Source organism: Macaca thibetana, chromosome 7 (assembly GCF_024542745.1).
Source record: "Macaca thibetana thibetana isolate TM-01 chromosome 7, ASM2454274v1, whole genome shotgun sequence".
In the NCBI taxonomy this organism is placed as follows: Eukaryota; Metazoa; Chordata; class Mammalia; order Primates; family Cercopithecidae; genus Macaca; species Macaca thibetana.
In genome coordinates this window covers 114,814,322-114,837,615 of record NC_065584.1, presented here as the reverse complement: position 1 = coordinate 114,837,615, position 23,294 = coordinate 114,814,322, and the positions used below count along the sequence as shown (strand labels likewise).

The 23,294-nt window shown below is 42.9% G+C and overlaps 2 protein-coding genes across 3 annotated transcripts in view; one reads left to right on the top strand and one right to left on the bottom strand.

Moving 5' to 3' along the window:
* Nucleotides 1-23,294, top strand: part of CHRNA7 (cholinergic receptor nicotinic alpha 7 subunit) — an 880,272-nt gene that overhangs the window by 295,187 nt on the left and 561,791 nt on the right. The gene's annotated exons all lie outside the window — the stretch shown is intronic.
* The window catches only part of OTUD7A (OTU deubiquitinase 7A), a 370,474-nt gene that overhangs the window by 84,207 nt on the left and 262,973 nt on the right, over nt 1-23,294 (bottom strand). For both annotated transcript variants that reach the window (XM_050795833.1, XM_050795834.1), the window contains one exon: nt 3,721-3,900. In XM_050795833.1, coding sequence (XP_050651790.1) covers nt 3,721-3,900 — 180 coding nt within the window. The remainder of the gene's footprint in view (nt 1-3,720; nt 3,901-23,294) is intronic.

Below are 23,294 nucleotides of genomic sequence, written 5' to 3'. Positions count from 1 at the left end.
CACCACTCACTCTCTCTTGCTCCAGCTCTGGCCATGTAAAGTGCCTGTTCCCTCTTTGGCCACTGCCATGATTTTAAGCTTCCTGAGGTCTCCCCAGAAGCTGAGCAGATGCCAGCACCATGCTTCCTTTAAGCCTGCAGAACCATGAGCCAAGTAAACCTCTTTTCTTTATAAATTACCCAGCCTCAGATATTTCTTTATAGCAATGCAAGAATGGACTAACATAGAAAATCAGTACCAAGGGGTACCTGAAAATGTGAAAGCAACTTAGGAAATGGGTAATGGGCAGAGGTTGGAAGTCTGGAGGGTCCAGAAGAAGACAGCAAGTGAGGGAAAGTTTGGAACTTCTTAGGGATTGGTTAAACGGTTATGACCAAAATATGGATAATGAAAATGGACAACAGAGTCAATCAAGGCTGAGGAGGTCTCAGATGGATATGAATAAATTATTGGGGACTGGAGCAAATGTCACATGTTTTGCCTTAGCATAAGGGAGGAGACCACCCCTCATGTTGTCTTATGCCCAATTTCTGCCTCCAAAGAAAGAAAAAGTAAAAACTAAAAGGCAAAATGAAATCCACAAGCAGACAGCCCAGCACCACACCCTGGGCCTGGTAGTTAGAGATTGACCCCTGAACTAATCGGTTATGTTATCTATAGATTACAGACATTGTATAGAAAAGCACTGTGAAAATCCCTGTCCTGTTTTGTTCCAATCTAATTACCGGTGCATGCAGCCCCCAGTCACATATCCTGTGCTTGCTCAGTTGATCACAACCCTCTCATGCACACCCCGTTAGAGTTGTGAGCCCTTAAAAGGGATAGAAATTGCTCACTCAGGGAGCTTGGCTCTTGAGACGGGAGTCTTGCCGAAGTCCCCGGCCAAATAAACCCCTTCCTTCTTTAACTTGGTGTCTGAGGAGTTTTGTCTGTGGCTCGTCCTGCTCGTCCTGCTACAAGCAAAGAGCTCAGCTACATTCTGTTCATACCCTAGGGATCTGTGGAAGTTTGAACTTGATGATTTAGGGTATGTGGTAGAAGAAATTGATAAGCAGCAAAGTATTCAAGAAGTGGCATGGCTGCTTCTGACAGTCTGCATTTCAGATACTGGAGCAGAGAAACGAGTTGGAACTTATATTTAAGGGAAGCAGAATGTAAAAGAGAAGCAGAATGTAAATGTTTGAAAAATTTGCAGCCTAGCCATGTGGCAAAGAAAGAAAAAGCTTTTTCAGAAGAATTCGAGCAGGCTGAGGAGCAACTACTTGCTAGAGATATTTGCATAATAAAAAGGGAGCTAAGTGAGTGCTAATACCCAAGACAATGGAGAAAAGGCCCTAAAGCATTTCAGAGACCTTCACAGCAGCCCCTCCCATCAAAGGCCTAGAGGCCTAGTTGGAAAGAATGGTTTCAGGGGCCAGGCCCAGGGCCCTGCTACTTTGTGCAGCTTTGGGACACTGCTCCCTACATCCTGGCTGCTCCAGCTCCAGCCTTGGCTCAAAAGGTCCCAGATACAGTTTGGGCTGCTGCTTCAGAGGGTGCAAGCCATGAGCCTTGGTGACTTTCACATGGTGTTAAAAACCTGTAGACATGTAGAATGCAAGAGTGAATGAGGTTTGGCAACCTCTGCCTAGATTTCAGAGGATGTATGGAAAAGCCTGGGTGTCCAGGTAGAAGTCTGCAGCAGGGGCATAGCCCTCACAGACAACCTTACTAGGGCAGTGCCAAGGGGAAATGTGAGGCAGAAGACCCTACACAGAGTCCTCATGGGGGCACCGCCTAGTAGAGCCGTGAGAAGGGGGCCACCACGTTCCAGACTCCAGAATCGTAGATCTACTGGTGGCTTGCACCCTGCACCTGGAAAAGCTGCAAGCAGAGAGCAGCAGTGGGGGCTGAACTCTGGAAAGCCACAGGGGCAGAGCTGCCCAAGGTCTTGGGAGTCCACCTCTTGCACTGGTGTGCCCTGGATGTGAGATACAGAGTCAAAGGAGATTATTTTGGAGCTTTAAGGTTTAATGATTGTCCTGCTGGGTTTTGAACTTGTGTGGGGCCTGGAGCCCCTTTCTTTTGGCCAACGTCTCCCTTATGGAATGGGAATGTTTACCCGATGTCTATACCCCATTGTATCTTGGGAGTGAATAACTTGTTTTTGATTTTACAGGCTCACAGGTGGAAGGGACTTGCCTTGACTCAGACGAGAGTTTGGACTTTTGAGTGAATGCTGGAACAAGTCAAGACTTTGGGGGACTGTTGGGAAGGCATGATTGTATTTTGCAATGAGAAGGACATGAGATTTGGGAGGGCCCAGGAGTGGAATGATATGGTCTGGATATTTGTCACCACCCAAATCTCATATTGAAATGTAATCTGCCATCTTGGAGGTGAGGCTTAGTGTGAGGTGTTTGGATCATGGGAGGGGGGAGATCCTTCATGAATGGCTTGGGCCATCCTCTTGGTGATAAGTGAGCTCTCACTCTGAGTTCATATGAGATCTGATCATTTAAAAGTATGCAGCACCTCTGCCTTCCAACTCATTCTCTCTTGCTCCTACTCTGGCCATGTGAAGTGCCTGTTCCCTTTGCCTTCTGCATGATTGTAAGCTTCCTGAGGCCTCCCCAGAAGCTGAGGAGATGCCAGTACCATACTTCCTGTAAAGCCTGAAGAACCATGAGCCAATAAATCCTCTTTTTAAAATAAATGACCCAACCTTAGGTATTTCTTTAATACAGTGCAAGAATGGCCTAACACACCATACACTGTAATATCCAGTGCTAGCAAGAATGAAGGGAAACACCCGGTTTCACACATGGTGAGTAGAAATATGTTAGGAAAGAAGTCCTAAAATTATTCAGCTAGAAACACACATGTGTTGGCACAGCAAATCCATTCTGGGAATGCAAACCTATAGAAACAAAAGCACCAGTATGTAAGATTACAGGTGTACAGATGTTTCTTTCAGCGTTGCTTGCAGCGGCAATTAACAAATAATAACAACGACAAAAACCCAAGCAAAAACAGAATCACCATGAATACAGCAGTGATCTAAAAATTAACATATTATAGAGTAAAATGCAGCTATTAAGAGATTATGTTCATCATCGCCTGCTCAGTGAAACAAGCACTTTGCAGTGTGCTGTGCATTTGACTCTGACGTGTTTGATTTTGAACAAGATAGCAAGAGGAGCAGGAGGAGACCACCAGGATGTTATCAGTCATTATTACACTGGTGAGATCTAGGAGGTGTGCAGGAGAATGTTCTTAAGTGTTCCTCATATATCTCAGTATTGTTTCCTTTGTTATAATAAGCATGTCTTACTTTGATAATGAAGAAAAAGGATAGAGAAGATGGAGCGCATGGGGCAAGAAATGTGGCGCTGAACAGACTTGGAGACTGTTACTTTGGAAATAAGTAAAAGTACTAGAGATGTTTGGTCTGAAAAAACCAGGACTCCAGGAGGAATGCTGGTGTTTACTCACTTATTGGGCTTTTGGGGTCCTAGGAAATCAGACTCATTTTTCTGCTTTTCTGAGGTAGAGGCTGGAGCCATGGATAGAAGCAACAAAGGACATTTCGGCATAGTGTGAGGAAGAAGGCACTAAGAGTCCAATTTGTCTGCACCTGAGAGGTGATGACCCCACCATTCTTTGTACCACCCAACCCACCTGCGAGCTGCGGTGCACTGGCCTGGGCAGCTGTGCCCAGGCTCAGTCCCTCAGTGGTACCTTGGGCAATGTCGTCCTGCCTCTGCGGGCAGGGCCGCTCCACCTTGTGCCCGGGCTGTGGCTCTCGCTCTGGCTGCTTGGGACCCCTCCCTTCGTTGAACACATGCGGCAGATTGGCTGTGTGCACCTGGCGGAGCTGCTCATAGTCGCTCAGAGCGGCTGTCAGGTCCCAGTTTTTGCCTGTGGACAAGAAGTGACAAGAGGTGACAATATGAATGCATGAATTATGGTCTCATCATAGAGAAGAACCGTGACAAGAAGGGTTTCCCATGAGGACATAAACTAATGAATTTTCTACCAGTAGTTCTCATTTTTCAAAGGGGAAAATGGCCCTCTGCATGACTTAAAGTAGATTTCATACCCATAAGTGACGTCCATCTAAAATATGTGACTATACACAGTTTCAGAGCCTTTAGGTTCAAACACACACACACACACACACACACACACACACACCCCTAAACATTGCACCCCCGATTATCACATTCACCTTTGAAAATCAAGTTGTAGAGCTTACTCTCTGAGGGGAACAAAGCGTCAATTAAAGAAAAATGAATTGAAATAATTCTCAAAGTTTCTTTGGGCTTTTGCTCAGAGTTTTACTTTTTAAGCTTACTATGAGAGACGCAGAAGCTTGGGGGGGATTCTCTTGTTAGTGAGTGTTGGTAGGAGATAGGCTTCCAAGCTCAGGCCCTGCACCGGGTGCGATGCCAGGCTGGGCAGGTGTGCCCTGCGTGGGTACACACTCAGCAGGGCTCCTACCCCGACACGGGGTGCTGGACTGGCACTTCGTAGCACTAGGCGCAGCCACACTGGGGAGTGGGAGGCAGCGTGGGCACTCCGATTCCTGACTCTGAGAGTCAGTGGACTTGTAACAGCAGGAAGGAGTGTCACACACTGCATCCGATTCAGTGAGGCATCATCCTATAGCACGACTGGGCAACTATAGTTAACAATATTGTATATTTCAACATAACCAGAAGCGTAGATTTGGAATGTTCCCAACACAAAGAAATGATGCATGTTTGAGTTGATGGATATCCCAATTAGCCAGATTTGATCACTACACACTGTATGCTTGTATCAAAATATCACATCTGCCCCGTCAATATGTACAACTATTATGTATCCATAAAAATTAAAAATTAAAAAAATTTTAAAAAGAAATCAAAGAATTAAAAAGTTAGCCTTAATTTTAAGGAGCAAATAAAAATAAGCTCCCCTCTCATCTTTTCCATTTTAAGTTACTGGGAACCCCAACAGATGTTACATCAAGTAAGGATGAGAAGGAAAGGCGCAGAGGCCCATGGTGAAACCCGAGGCTGGAAGACTGGGGCAGCCACAGGATACATGTCCTTGATGCCGGGATACTCACTTTTGGGAAGGAATGCAACCCAGAAGAACAGTCAAGAACACAGGTTCTAGAGCCTGGCTTTGAGCCCTGGTTCCACCTTCTAACTAATTCTCTGATGGTGAATATATCATTTCATCACCTAAGGCCTTGCATTCCTTCCTGTACAATTAGGATAACACAATCCATCTAATGAGAACTCTTATGAGGGTTAAATGAGAAAAGGAGATAGTGTTTGTAAAGTTCTTCCTTTATGGAAAGTGCTTAATAGATGGTAATTACCATTATTCTCATTAATTATAGGTTTTTGTTTTATGTTTAACTTCTAGCACTCGGAGTTAAAAGCCAGTGAGTAAGTGATAGAGCTGAGATTCAAATACAGATCTGCCTTGATTCAAACCTTAGCTTTTGGCGTTATCGTTCCCTTGAACCTGACCCAGCTTTGGACATAACAGCTCCTGGTTGCTGACACACCTCCTTCTCTACGTTGCTCACCTACCATGACCCTTCATAACCAGAGTTTACCCTTTCACCTGGATCCCCACTCTCCATCCCCACCTTGCCAATGCATTCAACTGCTGGGTTCTACTCTCTTCTCCACAGATTTACCTATACTCTGTGAGGTTCTCATTCGACTGTTACTAATGCCATGCTCCAAACACACCACGGCCATAAAATCCATGGGAGGGCACTAGAGGCCTAATTCTAACATGGATATTTTCATACTTCCTCTTCTCTTGCACCCTGGGATGCTCTACGGTCCCTTCACTGGTTCCTTTGCCTCTTCCTGCCCATAAAACACATGGATTCCCCTAATTTTTCTTCTTGCTCTTCTTTACTCTTAATTTATACCCTCCTTTGAAGATTAAGTCCATCTCTATGAGAATAAGCTTAATTCTAGTTACAACTTATATCCTAAGTTTTAAAGCCAAATATCTTGACTATGGCAGATATTAGCTGACTATCCAGTTTCTATTCTCCTCATCTAATTCTATATGCTCAGAATTCTAATTTATTTTGGATAGCAATACACACAGCTCAAAATATTCATTTTCTCCTGCAGATCTTCAAAATATGTTCCTGTTGTCCTATCTTTCTGTATTTGCTTACTCTGTTCCTTCTTCCTGGAATAGTTCCTCCAAGCAGCAAGACAGTACAGCTGTATGGAAGAAGACCTTAACCAAAAGAATTCAAAGACTGAGGACGTTGCCTGTGAAGTTTTCCTTTCAGGATGCCTCAATTTCTGATTATCACCAAACAGCAAGTTATTGGATTACTAGCAGGCACAGGTTTCATGGTAAGAACTACAACCTCTAGTACAGTTTACTGCTGAAAATGTTTATGCCTTAAACTTCTAAATCATTTGATTTTTTTTTCATTGTCTTAAGAGGCAGTGGATTTCAAGTTAAATTTAACATATGTATTTTGGCACTCAGAGAGGGATGAGCTGCTTTAATTTAGTACAAAACCATCATAGCTCTGAAGAAAAACTATAAATCAGATATACATGAACTCACAAGAGGAGGTGAAACAGAAACTGACTGAACTCAGGGGGAAAAGGAGTCAAATTGTTTTAGGAATGAAGTTAAACTATAAGGGAGAAAAGAGAAAACAGACTACAGATTGCATAGCAAGAATGAATGATAAATATGAAAAATAAGGAGACAAAACAGAAATAAAGAAACACAGGGTTAAAGAAAAATGTTAGATATAAAGTAGGTAAAAAAAAAAAAAAAATCCAACATACTCATAATTGGAGCCCCAAATAAGAAATCTAAAATAATGGAAAAGGAAAAAAAAGAATTTAAAGATTTTAATTAAAAAAACAAACTTTTTGAAATATCTGTTTTTACATATTTAAAGGGCACACTGTATAAGGAAACTGTTCTTAGTCAATACCAACATATATCCTTTAAAAATTATCCTCTTTTAAAGATAAAGATAATTTTTTAAATATGTAAGCAAAAAAGAAAGAAAATCAGGTTGGCAACATACTTCTTGGCAGCAACATTCAATGCCAAAAGACAGTAGGGCCATATCTACAAGATACTGAAGGAAAGAAAGCAATATGAGCTAAGAAGGTTTTATGTACATCCAGTCTACTCTTTTCTGTATAAAGGCTGTAGACAAACCATTTAAAACATGAATAGTTCAGAAAACATTTCTCAAATGGACACTTTTTGAGAAAACTACTAGAGGATGAACTCTAGCCAATCAAGAGATGAATAAGAGTTTGGCAAAGGAGCAGTCAGGCAGCAGTAAGTTTTCTTAACTGCACATCTAAGAAAAAGCAAAGGTAGAGATACAAGTGATAAAGAAGATTATCAATATTGTGTCAAAATGAAAATGACACAATCAACAAAAATGGTAGAATTTAGAAAGCAGAATAAATTTGCAATGCCTCAGCTGTTACACAAGAGACTGCAAAGATAATGTTAACAGTTGACAGGTCAGGCCAGGTGCAGTATTTCACACCTTTGGGAGGCCAAAATGGGCAGATCACTTGAGGCCAGGAGTTTGAGACTAGCCTGGCCAACATGGCGAAAACCCGTCTCTACTAAAAATACAAAAATTACCTGGACATGGTGGGACACGCCTGTAGTCCCAGCTGCTCAGAAGGCTGACGCACAAGACTTGTTTGAACCTGGGAGGTGGAGGTTGCAGTGAGCTGAGATTGCACCACTGCACTCCAGCCTGGGCGACAGAGCAAGACTGTCACAAAAATAACAACAATAACAAAAACACAAAACAAAACTACAGTTGACAGGTCAAATATGTACGTGTAAGCATATTTAATAGTAGAAGGGGAAACAATAAGAACAGACAAAAGATATACTATTGGTTAAATTAGATGGTAGAAGAGAGAGGGGAGAATGAAGGAAGAAGATAGAAGCTTGTTTTATTGAGGCATATAGGGAATAAACTGATATTGTCTAAAGAAAAAGGGATATAGGATATTACATAAAGGCAAACTTATGTAACCACTAGTTATAAACATAATTATAAGTAGTTATAGTTGTTATATACCAGTGGTTAAAAAAGTAACCATTAACATAATTTTTTAAATATCAGAAAAAATATTCTAAAATAAAAAGCTAAGATAGCATAGTGAAAGACATTTAAAATATTTATACAGAAAAACAGAAACTATGACAGAACTAAAACCAACCATATCTGTCATAGCAATAAATGTAAGTAGGCTTAACACAACTATTTAAAGAAAAGGATTTTTACATTATCTCTAAAAAGAAAGATGAATCATTTGCTGTATATAAGAGACACATCTAGAGCAAAGTGATTTAGAAAGGTCACAACTAAAACAGATAGACAGTAGTTTATCAGGTATACAAGACAAAGACAAAACAACAATAACAACAGAACTGAGGTTATGATCTTGTATCAAACAAGGTAGAATTCAGGCCAAAAAGCATTAAGTAAGATGAGGAAAACCACCTTATAAGGCAAAAGTGTTCAATTGGCAATGAAGTGTATTAATCATGTTTTTTATTCTTTGTATTTTATGATGCTTTGACATCCTGGGGCCTTTGTGACCTGGGAGAGGCTGCATCTCCTTGGGCTAGCATATTCCTAGAGATAACAAACTACTCTTCTGCAAGCCTGCCTTTCATATACAAACCCATTAATCCAAAGCCCAGACCCCTCAACCACAGCCTTTCCTACAATTCCAGGCCAATATTCCCCTCCTCTAATCAGCCCAGGGCCAGGTACCAGATAACTCAGAAGGGTCCCTCCACCTTGGGCCTGCTGGAATTACTCAGACGAGCCAACCCTCAACCAGCTTGGCCTGCTTGCCGTGCCCTGCCCAATCCTTCCCATGGAAACTGCAATAAAGGCTCTTGCTCTGGTTTTTCTCCTGCTCCCTCTGCCTCCTGACTATGAAACAGAAACAGATTAAACTCAGGGGGAAAAAGGAGTCAAATTGTTTTAGAAATGAAGTTAAAGTATATGGGAGAAAAGAGAAAACACACTACAGATAGCATAGTAAGAATGATAAAAACGAAAAATAAGTCAAGTAGCCAACGTAAAACAGAAATAAAGAAACAGGGCTTCCCCACATGGCCCTGTGTGTTGTGTCATGCACCCTGCTTCTAGGGAATTGTAAGTAACAAAACTTCTTCCTGTATAATAATAATTTCCATATCTGCACACCTGGTTAAAACAAATCCAAAGTACATATGGAAACAGAAGATATAAGAGGTATGAATATCTGCACAGTAAATTAGAAGGCAGAAACTTTATACGGCGGAAACTACCATGAAACACTAAGATCACCACACTGACATACACAATTACCTAGAGCATACCATAAACAGCAGGAGTGACTACAACATGGTAACAAACAGCCTGCAAATCCTGGAGGTCGTAACAACACAGGTTTACTTTTTACTTGTTCCACACATCCCCCATGGGTTGACTGAGCTCTGTGACATACCTTGTCATTCCAGGATTCTGGCTCATAGAGCAGCCACTCTATGCCTATGACTGTGGAAGAAGGATACAAAGCCAGGAGCATCTCCCATCAACAATCAAACACTCTGGGCCAGAGGCGATATCTCACCTCTGTTACAATCCATGGCAAGAACTAGCCACAGGCTCCCATCCAAACACGGGGCCCAGGAACTACATCCTCCCACGTGCCCACAAGCGGGAGTCAGAGAGCGGGACATAGTCCGTGAAGAGCATTAGTGCTTAATACACTGGATGTAAAATTAACACACATAAATAAATAGCCTTTATCTGTGAAGAAAAAGGTGTTAGAAGACATACTGGAAGAATATTCCATACACAATTGCAACTAAAATGATAAAGTAGTGAGGGATATATTTAAAAGAAATACACACAACGTGAAAGGAAAATAAATCTCAAGACCCCAAAATCACTAAGCCAAAGGGTATCAGGCAAACCTGCCTCCCATTTTATTTCTAAATAAGATAGCTACAAAGATAAAAAACACTACATACCTCCCTCACAATTTGCTCACAAGGAAATTCCTTATGGGCTTCAAGATCTTCCTTTAGGGCCTCAGAGCCCTAAAACAGTTCTGTTGCATTTTACCCTGGCAATATACATTGATAGCTCATCTCCGCAGGTGTGGGACAAAGGACAGCCAGAACTCTTAAGTTCTGTTTTAAAGTTCTAAGTCATCTTAGAGATACCTAAGTCATCTCTCTGCTCACCTGAGACAAATGCATATCTGGTTGCTTCCTCTGCCCTATTGTTTATGTAAAAATTCAGATTTACTGAGTCAGACTAAAGCATAAGTGACTATTCCTCTACCTGCCTCTCTCATGTAAATTGTGTATTCAGTGTAAGGCTGATCAAAGACCCAAAAGAAAGCAAACTTTTGTCTCTTATCTACCTATGACCTGGAAGCCCCCACTTCAAGTTGCCCCACCTTCCCAGACCAAACAAACATACCTCTTACACATATTGATTGATGTCTCACGTCTCCCTAAAGTGTATAAAACCACACTGTGCCCTGACTACCTTGGGCACATGTGCTCAGGATCTCCTGAGGGCTATATCATGAACCATTGGTCACTCATATTTGGCTCAGAATAAATCTCTTCAAAAGTCTTACAGAGCTTGAATCTTTCTGTCAACAACAGCATAAATGTGGAAAACTTATAATATTCCTCAAGGGCATACAAGTTAAACTGTGCATACCATAAACTGAAAATCCTAATCCCCACCAACTAACCAAATGAACCCTCTCTGGGCCAAGGGGACCCCAGAGACACCTGAAAAACTGAATTCCTGGACACAACTGACCAGCATTAACATTAAAGTACAGATCCTAAGACTGACCAAACAGACTGTGTGGCAATGAGATACCAGATTCCAACCTGACTCTGAGATAGCATCACAAGACAGATAATAGACCCTGAATGAAATCAAATATATTTTACTCCAAAATATATTTCTTTGACATATTTTAAAATGGCTCTGCAAAGCTATCTTTGTGGGGGAAATTTGCATTTGTAGAGAATCTCCATTAACGCAGCTAGCACTTTCCTGGTTGCAGGAAAGATTAAGTAAGAGTCTGACACATTGAAAGGTCTGAAAAGAGACATTTACGATGTATTCTCTCTGAAGGCTGCTAGCTGGAGGCTGCCTCTACATAACAAGAATGTTGGCTTCCACAATCCCTTTATCTAACTCAAGCATTTCTTTCTACTGACTTCAAATCTTTAGGCAAAGCTTAACTCTTTCAACCAATTGCCAATTGGAAAATCTCTCTGAATCCACCTATGACTGTGACCATCCCCACTCCCTGCCTTTCTAAGCATCTTTGAGATGTCCCACCTTTTAAAGTTGAACCGATGTATACCTTACATGTATGGATCCATGTCTTTGCTTGTAACTTCTGTCTCCCTAAAATGTATAAAACAAAACTGTAACCTCATCACCTTGGGCGCTTGTTCTCAGGACCTCTTCAGACTATTCCCCACGTCATGGTCATTCATACTGGCTCAGAATAAACCTTTTAAAATATTTTACAGAATTTGTTTTTTCCAGCAACAATACTATGTTCCTAGTTTAGGAGACTTAATGTTGTAATTTATTCCTCTAACTTACACATATGATTTGATTCCAGTAAAAACAAAACAAAACAAAAAAAACAGAAGCAGGTTTTGTTTTCCTTCCTTGGAATCAGACAAGCTGATTTTAAATTCACATAAAAAAATAAGGAAGAATAACCAGAGAAACTCTGAAAAGTAAGTACAGAGAGGAGGAAGGAGCACTCTGAGACACTGGCATGAACTCTACCGCCTCAATGACTGGTTTGTGATCAGACTCAACAATGGAACATAATGGTGTAAACCAAAAATAAAATTCGAAGGCCCCCCGACAACCATCTAAATAGGCTCCTTCCTGGGCCAGGGTACCCTAAAATTTAACCGGAAAGACTGGGGAAGGCCAGGGTGGGAAGTAGGGGTCAGACAGGCCTCATTATGCCCTCCTCCTTCTTGGAATGCAGGAAAAGCCAACCAGCATTTAACATCCAACATTTAACATTTACACATCCACATTTAGCATCTAGCATTTAAAAGCTGACCAGCATTTAACATCCACATTTAACACCCAGCATTTAACATCTAATTGGACTTAAGTCTGATAAGAAACATTTAAAATCTATTCTCTCTGAAGCCTGCTACCTGAAGGCTTCATCTGCATAATAAAACTTTGGTCTCAACAACCTCTTTATCACAACCCAGACATTCCTTTCTATTGATAACTCAACCAACTGCCAATTAGAAAAATTTTAAATCTACCTATAATCTGGAAGCCCCCACTTTGCACTGTTTCACCTTTCCAGACCAAACCAATGTCCTTTTTCTTTCTTTTTTTTTTTTTTTTTTTTTTTTTTGAGACGGAGTCTCACTTTGTCACCCAGGCTGGAGCGCAGTGGTGTAATTTCGGCTCACTGCAACCTCTGCCTCCCAGGTTCAAGCAATTCTCCTGCCTCAGCCTCCCGAGTAGCTGGGACTACAGGCTCCTGCTACCATGCCCAGCTAATTTTTGTATTTTTAGTAGAGGCAGGGTTTCCCCCATGTTGGCCAGGCTGGTCTCAAACTCCTAACCTCAGGTGATCCGCTGCCTTGGCCTCCCAAAGCACTGGGATTACGGCCATGAGCTACTGTGCCTGGCCGCAATGTACATCTTAAATGTATTTGACTGATGTCTCCTGTCTCCCTAAGATGTATAAAACCAAGCTGTGCCCCAACCACCTTGGGCACATGTTATTAGGATCTCCTGAGGCCTGTGTCATGGGCCATGGTCACTCATATTTGGCTCCAAATGTCTCTCCAAATATTTTACAGAGTTTGACTCTTTTCATTGACAATGAAAAACCCCAAAGAGAATCAAATACACACAAAATGTTAAAAGACAGTTGTCAACTTGGGAAAATGTTTGCAACTCATATCACCTACAAGGGGTTTATATCTGAAGAATGTCAGGTCCTGGAAAAATCTGAGGAAAAAACACGAGGCAGGAAGTTTGTCAGGGGATTGGGCAGAAAAAGTAGCAGGCCCACAGTGCAGGTGCAGTATATTGTAACAAATACTGTAATAAAAAATATTTTTTTCTTTAAGTCAGGAAAGTTCACCTTTTCACTTAAATGAAACACATTATGGCTTCTTTTTGTCTTATACAAAATGCCAGTATCACTATTCTTGTACTTTGGGGCCACTATTAAGTAAAAGAAGGGTTACTTGAACACAGGTACTGTGATGCCAGGATAGCTGATCAGATAACTGAGATGGCCACTTAGTGATGAATGGGTGGGTGACATGTACAGCCTGGACCCACTGGACAAAGGTATGATTCACATCAGGGTGAGATTTCATCATGCTACTCAGAATGGTGCATGATTTAAAACTTATGATTTCTGGAATTTTCCATTTAATATTTTCAGATCGTGATTGACTGCAGGTAAAACTGAAGCCTTAAAAACTGAAACCGTGCATAAGGGGGGCTATTGTATGTATGTGCCTGTGTGTATGTATATATGTATATATGCACATGTATACACATACACACATGCACACACATATAATAGCTCCCCTAATCCACAGTTTCAATACAGATATACTCTCTCTACATATAGTACATATGTGTACTCATACACACTATATATAGTATGTGTGTGAGTGCATGTGTATGTATCTGTACCACATAATCCACTGTTTTGTGAGTTTTCCATTACTTGGAGCCCAACGCATTCCTAAATAATGTAGGGAAAAATACAGGAGAACAAACAATGGCAGGGGGAACTATGTGCTATGTAGAAGTATAGATTCCACCAGGATATCTAGGAAAGAACCACCATCATTTGGGATCCAAGGGGCTCCCTGGGGGAAGTGTCATTTTTTGTCTGAGATCAAAAAGAAGAGTAAAAGTTGTCTTGGCAAAGAAGCCAGGAGGGTGAGCAGAGAGAGGGGTGTTACTGGACAGAAAGCTGCATCTGGATAGATCTGGAAGTAGAATGGGCAAGCACATTCAAGGTACTGAGGTCATTAAGTGTGGATGAAGTGGAGAGCAGCAGGAGGAGAGGTCTGGTTAGGATGATGGTAGCAGGATAGCAGGGAGGAGAGAGACGCCTTGCAGGAATTGTACAGTGGGGTTTAGATTTGACCTGAAAGGCAAAGATGAGTCACTGAGGCATTTTCAATAGAAGTGAAACATGATAAGATTTTTAATTTAGAAAATAAAGTATTTGCATTTCAGAAAAATTACTCTGGTTGCATAGCAGAGACTGCATTTGCATTTGCACAATACTGGGGCAAAACGAACGTTAGGAGGACACCTGTATTAGTCTTGTCTCATGCTGCTAGTAAAGACATACCCAAGGCTAATTTATAAAGGAAAGAGGTTTAATTGACTCACAGTTACACATGGCTAGGGAGGCCTGACAATCAAGGTGGAAGGTGAATGAGGGGTAAAGTCATGTCTTACATGGTGGCAGGCAAGAGCTTGTACAGAACTCACATTTATATAACCATCAGATCTTGTGAGACTTATTTACTACCATCAGAACAGTATGGGGGAAACTGTCCCCATGATTCAACTATCTCTACCTGACCCTGCCCTTGACACATGGGGATTATTACAATTCAAGGTGAGATTTGGGTGAGGACACAGCCAAACCATATCATTCCACCCCTGGGTCCCTCCTAAATCTCATGTCCTCACATTTCAAACACTATCATCCCTTCCCAACAGTCTCCCAAAGTCTTAATTCATTTTACCATTAACTCAAAAGTCCACAGTCCAAAGTCTCAAGACAAGGCAAGTCCCTTCCACCTATGAGCCTGTAAAATCAATAGCAAGTTAGTTACTTCCTAGATACAATGGGGGTACATTCAATGGGTAAACACTTGGCCAGAAGGGCAGTCAAATTTTAAAGCTCCAAAATGATCTCCTTTGACTCCATGTCTCACATCCAGGTCACGCAGATGCAAGAGGTGGGTCCCCATGGTCTTGGGCAGCTCCACCCTGTGGCTTTGCAGGATACAGCCCTCCTCCTAGTTGCTTTCACAGGCTGGCACTGAGTGTCTGCAGCTTTTCCAGGTGCACAGTGCAAGCTGTTGGTGGATCTATCCTTCTGGGGTCTGGAGGATGGTGGCCCTCTTCTCACAGCTCCAATGGGCAGTGCCCCAGTAGGGACTCTGTGTGGGGGGTCCCATCCCACATTTCCCTTCCGCACTGCACTAGCGGAGGTTCTCCATGAGGGCTCTGTCCCTGCAGTAAACTTTTGCCTGGACACCCATGCATTTCCATACATCCTCTGAATTCTAGGTGGAGGTTCCCAAACCTCACTTTTTGACTTCTATGCACCTGCAGGCTTAACACCATGTGGAAGCTGCCACAGCTTGGGACTTGCACCCTCTGAAGCAGTGGCCTGAGCTCTACATTGGCCCTTTTTAGCCACGGCTGGGATTTGAGACTGCACAGAGCAGCAAGGCCCTGGGCCTGGCCCTTAAAACCATTTTTTTCTCTTAGGCCTCCAGGCCTCCTGTGATGGGAGGGGCTACTGTGAAGACCTCTGCCATGCCTGGAGACATTTTCCCCATTGTCTTGGCGATTAAAATTTGACTCCTCGTTACTTATAGAAATTTCTGCAGCTGGCTTGAATTTCTCCCCAGATAATGGGTTTTTCTTTTCTACTGCATTATCAGACTGCAAATTTTCCAACCTTTTATGCTCTGCTTCCCTTTTCAACATAAGCTCCTACTCCAAACCATATCTTTGTCACAGTGGAAAACGGTCACAGACATGTCAGCCAGAGTCTGCAAGGTGCAGTGTTCAAGATCATGATGGTCTGCCTATTTCCCTCTGGTTTGGTGATTTATCTATTGGAGTACAGAAATCCTGTGCGCCCTCTCCCTTCCTTGTCATATGCCGTAAGACCTACTGATGAGGAGAAATTAAGTTCTCAATTCAGTTCGCTATAGTTTATCAGAAATGGGTTGTGAGTGATCTAGATGGCGAATGAACAAAACTCAAGATGGGTTTGGTGACTTATCGGACGTTGTGCTTCCCCTTGTTGGTGAGAAGTGTGCACATTTCCAGTGGTATCAAGAAGAGGAGAATCAGCAGGGCACGATGTTACCGCTGTTGCCTGCTGGTTAGATATGGGCCAAAGGATATGGATGGATGAGGATTTGACAAAAGGGGTGGATGGTGCCAGAGAGCCTGTGCTCAACCTCTCCCCTCCCTTCATTCTCCTCTGCATAATTTGGGAACAGCCTGGAATGGCACTTCCCAGAACTGCTTTCCAGACAAGCTCCAGGTTCTCAAACGAGAAACATTCATGTGAGGCTTGGAAGGCAGCAGGAGAAGTCTTCGAACGCCAAGGTTAGCTGTGAGCAGAAACAGACCGCCTCTGGCCCAGCTCCGGGGAATCCCATCCTCAGCAGCCCAGATGGTGACAGTGGCTCTGCCTGAGTCATGCTGCGCCCAGGAGAGCTTCTGTGGGTGAGCTGCTTCGGTGCTCTGGGGCAGTAGGCTGTGACAGCACAGAGCGTCCCACCGGCATCCCCGGGTTGAGCTTGACCTTTCAGTCACGTGTTTCTATCTGTGGCTTCCCTGCCCTTCACTCCCACCCTTCCAGCTGGGGCGCAAGCCTCTAAGTGGTGGTCTGAAAATCCTTCTCATTTGCAACCTCCAGATTCTTATGTGCCCCTGAAAGAGCCGTGGCTATATTCATATGTGTATACATGTATGTGTATACATAAAGATGTGTATGTACACAGGTGTCTACAGACCACTATTTGAACTTGGAGAAAAATGTGGAAGAACACACACTAGCTTGCTCACATGGGTTTCCAGGAGTTGTAATGACATGAATAGAGAGAGGAAGGAGGGATTGGGATGAGCCAAGCAACAAAGAAGACTTTTTTGAGAAACAAATGACATATATGTTATGATACCATTCATGCAAAATTACATATGCATGTGAATATAAATGTATACATTAAAACAGAAGAAAGGCAGGTGGGGTCAGGATGGGCCCTCAGCAGGAATTCTGAAGGTGAGGCTACGCTGGTTCACCCTATGGAGAAAGGCTCCCGCCAGTTACGATTACTATTAACCCTTCCTATTATTCTAGGAATGAATCCATTTATCCGGTTTCCTTCCTCCAGGATAGAATGACCAAAGAAGGGAAATGCAGGCAGAACATAAAGACTGCAGACAGCGCAGATGTGATGGGTGGGAGGCTTAGCCTCAGCTTTTACAGTCAATTTCTTTAAATGAATTAACCCTGAACTTAAGTGAAAGTCTAAATTCCATACGTACAGTGTGGATAGCTCACGTATGTATCAATTTACAGCCTGGCTTTGGTGTATTAGATAGCAAGGACTGAGGTAGGGCTTTCTGCATAGCAGCCCGCCAGGGCTGTGGGTACCACATGCATTCACTCGGGGGTGGGAGTCAGAACAGCAGGGAGTGTCAGGGGCCAGGGTGTGGCCGCAGCCCTGCTGTGAGCTTGCCTTGTAACCTTGGGCAACTTTTGCCTCCTCTGAGTCCCAGTTTTGGCAATGTTAAGGTGAGATGGTTGAGATTCATCTCCAAGGGGCGGTCTAAGTCTGAAGAGTCTGAAAGTTTAAAAACAACACAGGATAGAGGCTTCTGCTGTTATTCAGATGTCTGGCTGGAAACCCCAAGAAGCGCGCATGTGGCCATCACCAGGGAAAGCTCTAGGCTCCTCTGCCATTGCTCCTACGATTGGCCCCCTCATCTCATTTTCCCCTCATTCCCTGACTCCCACCACTCCCCTTACACCACCCATGTCCCTAGCACTGATGGCCTGCACTTTGCCAACCCCAGGAACACTCAGCGCTAGCCACTCCCTCAGCCATGCTCTTCTTGGCATCTGGGATGCCACATTCCCTTGACTTGCCCCCTCTCCACTACTGCTCAGCTGGGTCTCCCCTCCTGGGTCCTCCTCCTCCTCCTCCTGGCCTCTGCCTGCTGAAGGGCTCCAGCCCCAGGACCATCGCTCTTCTCCCCCAGCACTGCCTGCCAGGGCTGCTCGCTGTGAGTGCCATCTAAATACTGATGACTCCTGGAGTTTTGTCCTCAGGCCAACTCTCGATTTGCACATCCACTTCCTGACTCAACACCTCCATTTGGCTATCTAAAAGCATCCCAAGCCTAACACAGCCTAAGCCAAAGATCCATGCATCACGCTTGACTCTGTTCTTACCCTCACACCCCACATCAGCAAGTCCTTGCAGCTTCACCTTAAAATATGCATTCTTGATCTAATCATAATCAAAACCTCTACCACTGTCACCTTAGCTTGGCTGCATTTCTTGCTTGGATGATTGCCAGAGGCTCCTGGTTCCTCTCCTCACTTCCACCCTGGTGTGCCCTGTCACCTGTTCTCCACAGGACAGCCAGAGCGGCCCTTTGAAAATGTAAATCTTGGCCGGGCGTGGTGGCTCACACCTGTAATCCCAGCACTTTGGGAGGCTGAGGCAGGTGGATCACAAGGTCAGGAGTTCAAGACCAGCCTGGCCAAGATGGTGAAACCCCATCTCTACTAAAAAAGAAAATACAAAAATTAGCCAGGTGCGGTGGCAGGTGCCTGTAATCCCAGCTACTCGGGAGGCTGAGGCAGGAGAATCGCTTGAACCCAGGGGGCAGAGGTTGCAGTGAGCTGAGATCGCGCCACTGCACTCCAGCCTGGGCAACAGAGACTGAGACTCCGTCTCAAAAAAAAAAAAAAAAAAAGAGAAAACAAAAAAGAAAATGTAAATCTTGTCATGTTCCTCTCCTTTGAAACCCCAATCAAAGGAGATTTGGGTTCCAATCACTTTCCAAATAACTTCAGAGTCTTCCCCACGGCCTCCAGGCCTTTGGCAATCTGGTCCCAGGCACCAAGTGACGTCGCCTTTTGTCCCTCTTTGGGCTCCAGCCACTCTGACCTCGGCCAGGGCTTTCCGCCACAGGGCCCTAACACTCGCTGTTCCTTCTGCTTGGATTATGCATTCTCAGAATATCTGCGCTCTTTCTCCTTCACTTCACTGTGGTCTTTCCTGAGCTATCACCTCATCAGAAAGGCTCTTCCTGACCTTTTAATCTAAAATGCCCTGTGTCCTGGCATCCAGCAATCCCACTTGTAGGTATAATCCCTACAGAAATGCCCGTACATCTGCCATATGCGCATAGAGCCACTAAAGATGAGTACAGCAGCCCTGTTCATAACAGCAGAAAAGAGAAACAAGTCAAATGTTCATCAAAAGTAGAATGAACAAATACATTTGGTTTATTCAAGCAGTGGAATGCTATGTGGCAACGAAAAAGCAATTTAATTCCATACAACAACACAGAGGAGTCTCAGGAATATCTTGTTGTAGGAAAGGAGAAAGTTTCTAAAGATTCATGCGGTCTGGCTCCATTTATATGAAGGCCAAAGCATGCAATACTAAACAACATATTGACTACAGGTGCAGACACGCATGGCAACACGCTAAGAGAAAGCAAGGGAAAGGTAAACACAAACTTCAGGTGAGTGGTCGTTTCCAAGGGGGAGGCAACATGATGGGTTAGCAGGAAACACAAAGGGATGTCAAAGTTAATGACAAATTCCATGCCCCCCACACTTTCTAAGTTGGGAATTTTCATAATTAATGCTGATAAATTAATTTTGTACTATCTCAATATTTAACAGAAATAATGAATCAGAGTAGGTTAAACTGTGGCAATCAGTAGAGCCTCCTGCCTCCCATCAGGAGCTTAAAGACAAAAGGCCTATTCCTCTCTGCACACAGCAGTAAAGGTGGAGTCCAGGCCTCTGATGGTTCCGCTCCACACACTCATCCAGGGATCCAGGTACCATCTTCCACACGTGGCTTCCATGGCTGCCTGGGCGGCAGCAGCCCACTCAGCCAGCAGGGGCAGGGGAAGTCCCTCACGGCGGAGACTGCTTTTCCAGGGACTATGGCAGCCTGGAGGGCAGGGATTGCTACTCAGAGGGGAGGAGGGCCTCTTCCTCCTGGCTTCACTGCAGACTCTCCTCAAACTTCACCTCCTCAGGCAGGCTATGACGGGCCAGCCTAGAAGGGCACATGTCACTCTTTCTGTTGTTCCTTGGTGGGGTGCGTGACACGGCCACATTGAAGTGCAAGGGAGCCTGGGACATGAGGTCTCTTAGCCTGCTTAGGCAGAAGGAAGGGCAGGTTTTGGAAACAGTTAGTTGCTTCTACCTCAAACATTTGAAGAAGATGTATACTCCAAATCCTGTGTATGTATACATATACACGCACACATATTACATATTACATATACACGCACACGTATTACATATTACATATACACGCACACATATGACATATTACATATACACGCACACGTATTACATATTACATATACGTGCACACATATTACATATTACATGTACACGCACACATGACATATTACATATACACGCACACATATTACATATTACATATACACGCACACATATTACATATTACATATACGCGCACACATATGACATATTACATATACACGCACACATGACATATTACATGTACGCGCACACATATGACATATTACATATACACGCACACATATGACATATTACATATACACGCACACATATGACATATTACATATACACGCACACATATTACATATTACATATACACGCACACATATTACACATTACATATACACGCACACATATGACATATTACATATGCACGCACACATATTACATATTACATATACACGCACACATATTACATATTACATATACACGCACACATATGACATATTACATATACACGCACACATGACATATTACATATACACGCACACGTATTACATATTACATATACGCGCACACGTATTACATATTACATATACGCGCACACGTATTACATATTACATATACGCGCACACATATGACATATTACATATACGCGCACACATATGACATATTACATGTACACGCACACGTATTACATATTACATGTACACGCACACGTATTACATATTACATGTACACGCACACGTATTACATATTACATGTACACGCACACGTATGACATATTACATGTACACGCACACGTATTACATATTACATATACGCGCACACATATTACATATTACATATACACGCACACATATGACATATTACATATACACGCACACGTATGACATATTACATATACACGCACACGTATGACATATTACATATACACGCACACATATTACATATTACATGTACGCGCACACATATGACATCTACACACGCGTGTATGGACATCTGCATGGAGAACTGAAAGGAGAGACATCAAAATATCCTTGGGATGCTCTTTAAACAGTAGGATCCGGAGTGACTTGTATTTCCTCATTTTGTTTTTCTGGGGCCTTTTTTTTGAGACAGGGTCTCGCTCTATCACGCAGGCTGGAGCGCAGCGACATGATCTTGGCTCACTGCAACCTCCACCTCCCAGGTTCAAGTGATCCTCCAACCTCAGCCTCCTGAGTAGCTGGGACTACAGGTGTGCCACTGCACTGGGCATTTTTTTTTTTTTTTTCAAGTAGAGATGGGATTTTGCCACGTTGCCCAGGCTAGTCTCCAACTCCTGGGCTCACGGGATCTGCCCACCTCAGCCTCCCAAAGTGCTGGGATTACAGGTGTGCGTTACCAGGCCCACCTATATTTTCTCATTCTGTTGGCATTTTTTCAATGAATTTATACTAATAGCCTCAGGGCCTCAGTTTACCTAAACACCTGGTGGATGTGATTGTTTGGGTAACTAACTGGCTCCTTTTTGTTTTTAATGAATATGCAGACATCCAAAAGCTAAAATAAATTGTGTACTCAACTATTTCAAACAACTGGCTAAATGTAGAAAAGTAAATCATTCAGTTTTAGTATTGAATGGTAACTATTTTGTGTTACTCTGCAAGATTGGTATTGAAACTTTCAATCTCATAGTAATATAAAATATAATTAGTATATTTTTATGATAAAGGGATAATAATTTTGGGAAAAAACCTTTCAATTTGGTTATATATATATATCAACTGAGTAAAAGAGCAAGTTATAATTATACACACACATATGTACACACACAATCGTGCTGTATGACAATTCAGTCAATGACAGATCACATATACAATGGTATTCTCGTAAGAGTACAGTGGAGCTGAAAAATTCCTATTACCTAGTGACATCATAGCTTTTGTAACTTCAGAGTACAACACCTTACCTTTTCTGTTTAGATATACAAATACCACTATGTTACAATTGCCTAAAGTTTTGTAGCTTAGGAGCAGTAGGTTACAGCCTAGAGCCTAGGTGTGTAGTAGGCTATGCCATCTACTGTGTGTAAGTGAACTCTAATGTTTGCGCAATGATGAAATCACCAATCACATGTCTCATAAGGTATTTCTGTCATTCAGTGATGAATGACTATATACATGTGTGTGTTTATTATTGTATATGTGTGTATGTATATAGTATGTGTATAGTGTAATTTGGTGTATGTGTATACATACATATACAATAATAAATTAAACACACATATCGTCATTCATCACTTAATGATGGAAATACCTTACACACACATACATGCATACATACACAGTAGGCATTAACTCATGGTTGACTTATTCCACAGACGAAATTATCTTATTGTTGTATGAATAGATAAAAGAATACGTGCTTACAGCCTGAGAAATTCTACTTTTGGGTTTCACACACTCCAGATCTTATAAACAAAGTGTATTCTTAAGTATTTCCAGATGCTTGGGTTCTCTGTACTCAGAATACAATTAATCTAAACAATGATGCAAATAAATGGTACAAGCGTTTTCATGGCAGCTGAAGAAATAGCTAAACTGAACAGCCAAAAGCTACAGACAAGGAAGTGCTCCACGCTGTGCCTTAGGGAAGGCTGGCTGGCTCATGGCCATGGATTCACTGAGCAATACCCCCACGAGGCTCCCAGGACACGCAGGCATCCCCGGGTGCTGATGGCATGGATGTGAATAAAGATGCGTACGTGCTTCTTAAGAGGCTGACAGAGCAAGTGGTAAGACAGACATGGGAACAACTGTCATGGACTGGGATGACTGAGAGGTACTGCAGAGGAGCCGGGGGTCTGCACAGGGGCTGACACACCCTGCTATTTGTGAGCGAGGCGCGGAAGCTTCCCGGAAGAGGAAGCGG